The 4335-nt window shown below is 44.6% G+C and overlaps 1 protein-coding gene across 1 annotated transcript in view; it reads left to right on the top strand.

Annotated features, from left to right (window-relative positions):
- Positions 1 to 2491: 2491 nt before the first annotated feature.
- Positions 2492 to 4335, top strand: part of RIMS4 (regulating synaptic membrane exocytosis 4) — a 64543-nt gene continuing 62699 nt past the window's right edge. Inside the window, exon 1 of the mRNA XM_023756267.1 lies at positions 2492 to 2652. Within this exon, the coding sequence (XP_023612035.1) occupies positions 2492 to 2652 (161 nt within the window). The remainder of the gene's footprint in view (positions 2653 to 4335) is intronic.

Genomic DNA, 4335 nt, shown 5'->3' on the forward strand with positions numbered 1-4335 from the left:
TTTATTCTTTTGCTAAATAAAATGAATAATAATAAGAATGAGGCAGTTAACTACTTTCACCATACAGGGTTAGGACAAAGACTCAGCCCCTTAGAGGGTTCCTGCACAATGATCCATTCTGTTTCTCAGCTTTGGCAACAGACACTACTAGCTGCTTAACCAGTGTCTATTTTCCCTTTCTTATTTAGTAACAAAATCCCAACTCTGTCTGGATAAAATGTGCCCAGTTAAAAACACCTACCTATATCTCTTGTCCTAGGGGTGGTCCTCTGACCTGTTTTGACCATTGAGATGTAAGTGGAAATTGGATAGGGCTTCCTGAGAATCTATTGTCTTCCTCATACGAAGGGGTGGGGAAACTCAGCAGGCTTGTGCCCTTTCTCATTGCCTTTGCTTTCATTCCTACCTGGGATGTAGGTGAGATTTCTGGAAGTGGAGCAGCCATCTTGTGACTATGAGGGTACAAGCCACCTGCTAAGAATAATAGAACAGGAAGATAGAAATAGCTTCAGTCCTTAATGAATTCTTTGAGCCTCTGAACCAGCCTTAACTGCTTATCCCTAGACTTCTAGTTACATGAGAGAAATAAGGCTTTATCTGGTTACATGCAACTCCATGCAATTCTAACTGACAAGTGCTCCAAGAAAAGCCTCTTCTCTCCCTGTAGCCCTGACACATGACCTTAATAAGCACCTGTGGTGATCCAAAAATAGACCTGGGGAGGAGGGATTGGCTGTGGCTGTGATTCTGAACTTGCTGAGCCATCACCTGTTCTGTCCATGCTCTGAAGAAGAGTACCATTAATTACACTCTCCTCGGCCAGCCAGGGCACAGGAGGCTGCGTCTGTGTTCTCAGGGAAGCCCAAATATAGCTCAGGTGCCTGCACAGCTTTTGCTGAGTGTGCAGCATCTGTATGTCTGGCAGCTCCAGTAAAGAATGGGGAAGCTTCTCCCGGGAGAAGGAAGGTGAGTGCAGGGTATGAAGAAGGTGCTAGAAACCAGGGATATTGGCCAGGCCTGGTTCAAGGAAATAAGACCCTTCCTCCTGCTTCCTGCAACGCAGATATTGTCCCTCCTACTTATCAGACAACAAAACTTGCTTGAAGTCCTGAAGGTGGAGTGAACATGGGTCAGTCCTGTTATTTGGTTGCATGCAACAGAAGTAATAACTGAAGAAAAAAATATTGGGGAAGAATATGAGATGGCTCACAGAATTGCAGGCAAGGCTGAAACACTAACTTGGAACCATAATTTCGGGAGGCCTGGGTAGCAAGGAACCAGCATTGGGATGATATAGATAGGTCATGAGTCCTCTACACAGTTAGAGGGCAGGATGCCTTGACTGACGGTCTTTCTAGATGGTATTGGCAAGAGTGGCTTTCCTGAAGCAACCCAAAAGTTCGAGTACCAGAAGAATGGCAAGAGGGGGTTGGGTGGTAAAAACAAAACAGCAACAAAATGCCCACTGCAGATCATATAGAATCAGTCAAGGGTCTGGGTTTGGAGAACTGGCTGGCTTTAGTTAAAATCTTAGCACTGCCCTTTACTATCTGTCCTTGGTCAAGTCGATTTCCTCCTCTGTGAGTGACGACAATGAGACATGTTTAAAACCACGAGAATGGAAGCCCCTGAGGACAGGGATTTTTGTCTTTTCCCACTGTTATACCCCCTGCACCTCTTCTGGGGCACGGCTCATAGTGAATGCTCAGTGCATAGTTATTGAACGAGTGAATGAACTTTACATGTATCCCTGCATACCTCATAGGCAGGGAGCTATTTTGTTGAAAAGATAATGTGACAGGTGCTTGGAGTGGAAAGTGAATGCCCCCTCCTGCCTCACCATTGCACTCTGGGGACGGGGAAGGTCAGGGAGGGCGAGATCTAAGCAGATACTGAGAGAGATAAAGAGACTCCGCCGTACCGACTCTTCCTTGATACACTCGCCACCAGCATGCTGAACTGCTTTCTGACATCACAGTCACTCTGCCCTCGCCTCCCGAGCAGGATCTGCAGCTGAAAACAACAATCCCATGTTAAGTGCAGGATGGCTCCACTCCAGCCATCTCCAGAACTGCTGACATAATGCTGGGTGTTAAACTCTGCTCATGACGGGCTAAAAAGTCTGAAGTGACCATGTCCCTACGTTTCACAGTGAACCATGACATATAGTGGCACTTAGAGTCAATTGCAGCCCCGGGGAATGTGTGCATTGTTTAAAAAAAAAATACATCCAGGAGGACATCATTGGTGAAGTGAATGTATTTCAACTCTATCATTCATGTCTTCAACCACTAGTCTTAACAAGATAAAATTCTAAGTCGTTTAGTTCCCCATTGTAGAAATATAAAGCTTAAAACCAAGAGGCAAACCTTGAAGAAATAGGGATTTCAATAACCAACATCTTTGTCATAGTCATTCATCATCACCCTCAGAAGCACCCCATCACCACCACAATTTATCACACTACTGTCACACCACCATTATTATCACCATGTCACCAACCACCATCAATGCCACCACCAACCCAACCAAGTCCATTGTTGCCAACAGCAGTGAAACCACCACTACCACCATCACCATCACCACTACCACCGTTACCACTTCTATCATCTCCATCTCTATCATCTTCACCATGAAATTATCATCAGTATTGTTAGTGCTACATAGTAAATGATTAGGGGTCCCACCCGGGTGACCTTCGTCAGGCTGATATCATCACCCCCTAGCTGCTGTAAGAGTTGGTTACTCACAGGTCACAGCTACTCCATTCTCCTGAGAATTCCCCTCAGCCAACAGAACTTCCTTGCTAGGAAATGCCTGGAAGTTCCACTCTGAAGGCATCCTGCACCCAGTGACTGACTATCTGGGATGTACAAACCCCTGATCCCTTGCCTCAACTCTGTGGGAGTATTCATGCTCCAGAGCTCTCTATGGGATCAGGTTGAGGCTAGACCTCAGCAGAACTCACATTTTTTGCTCATCTTTCTCTCCTGTTCTAGTCTGCACCCCTCATTTCTTAACAGGTTTCACCTTGAGAAGTCCCTCAATAAATCATTTCTACAAGAATCTTTTCCAGATGGGAGGGGGGTGAGTGGGAAGGGTGAAAAAGGTGAAGGGATTAAGAAGTACAAATTAGTCATAGCCCATGGGTGGAGGGGGGCAAAGAGGGAAAATGGGGGACATCTGTTAATACTCTCAACAATAAAATAAATTTAAATAATTAACAACTAAAAAAATCCCTTTTACTTCAAGAGAACCCAACCTAAGATATGTGACTGCCACTTTAGTCAATGCTATAAATAGGACAGCAATCGCCAACCTTTCGAACCTCACGGACCAACAGTTGGCGACTGCTGCTCTAGAAGACAGGTTTTGGAATGTGTTCCCTGGCTGTACCCCCTTCTTGGAGAAATTCTACCTGCACAGGCAGTGGTGTGCTGGAGCTGGCCGGCTCTAGCTCATGAGGGCCCATTGCACCCATTCTTCCCAGCTCTGCATTCAGTGACATTACATTGGTAGCTTGAAATCAGCCATGGTGGGAGTATTTACACCATGAAAATTGGCAAAAACTTTTATTGTTGTTGGTTTTTTTGTTTGTTTTTGTTTTAGAGTGCTGGTTGTTAATTACTGGCATACCACTGTGTACAGGCCACCATACAATTCCTAACCTTTGCTGAAATCCAACCCAAAGTTGAAACTTAAGGGTCTGAGATAGACTTCTATCCCTAGGGAGACTTATCCACAAGTTATCAGTGGTGCATAAGTTATGTGGCCTGGTGATATATAATGGCTTAGGCCAGCAGATATCTCATGGCATCAATAAATTGTGGTTAGTTGGCAAGGTGAGTTGAATGATAATAATCATAGCTACCATTTATTGAATGCTAAGCTAAATTTGTGTTGCACTAAGCATTTGTGTTGCATGCATTATCTTGTATAATTCTTATAATACCCCTTGTAGGAATAAAATCTGATTCAACAAGTTTGAGGAGGTAAAGTACTTGCTCAAGGCAGCATTGTTTGTTGGTAGAGAAACTGGGATTCAACCCTCCATCTTCAGACTCCAGATCTCATGAAGCAGATCTGGAGGCCTAAACAGGCAAAAACCACAGGCACAATGTTATGAGGGAGTAGAAACTAGAGCAAGTAGAATGTGCTCATCAGGATACTTTGGTTTCAACCAAACTTGAACTAGCTTCCACAAAAAAAGAGTTCATTTGGCCAGACCCATCCTTAGGAGGGGCAAAATGGGCTGGCTCTAGGACTGACTGAAAAAAGGCTAGAATCCAAAACCAAGCAGTCTCTCTCTCTCTCTCTCTCTCTCTCTCTCTCTCT

Source organism: Myotis lucifugus, unplaced genomic scaffold (assembly GCF_000147115.1).
Source record: "Myotis lucifugus unplaced genomic scaffold, Myoluc2.0 scaffold_90, whole genome shotgun sequence".
Classification (NCBI taxonomy): domain Eukaryota; kingdom Metazoa; phylum Chordata; class Mammalia; order Chiroptera; family Vespertilionidae; genus Myotis; species Myotis lucifugus.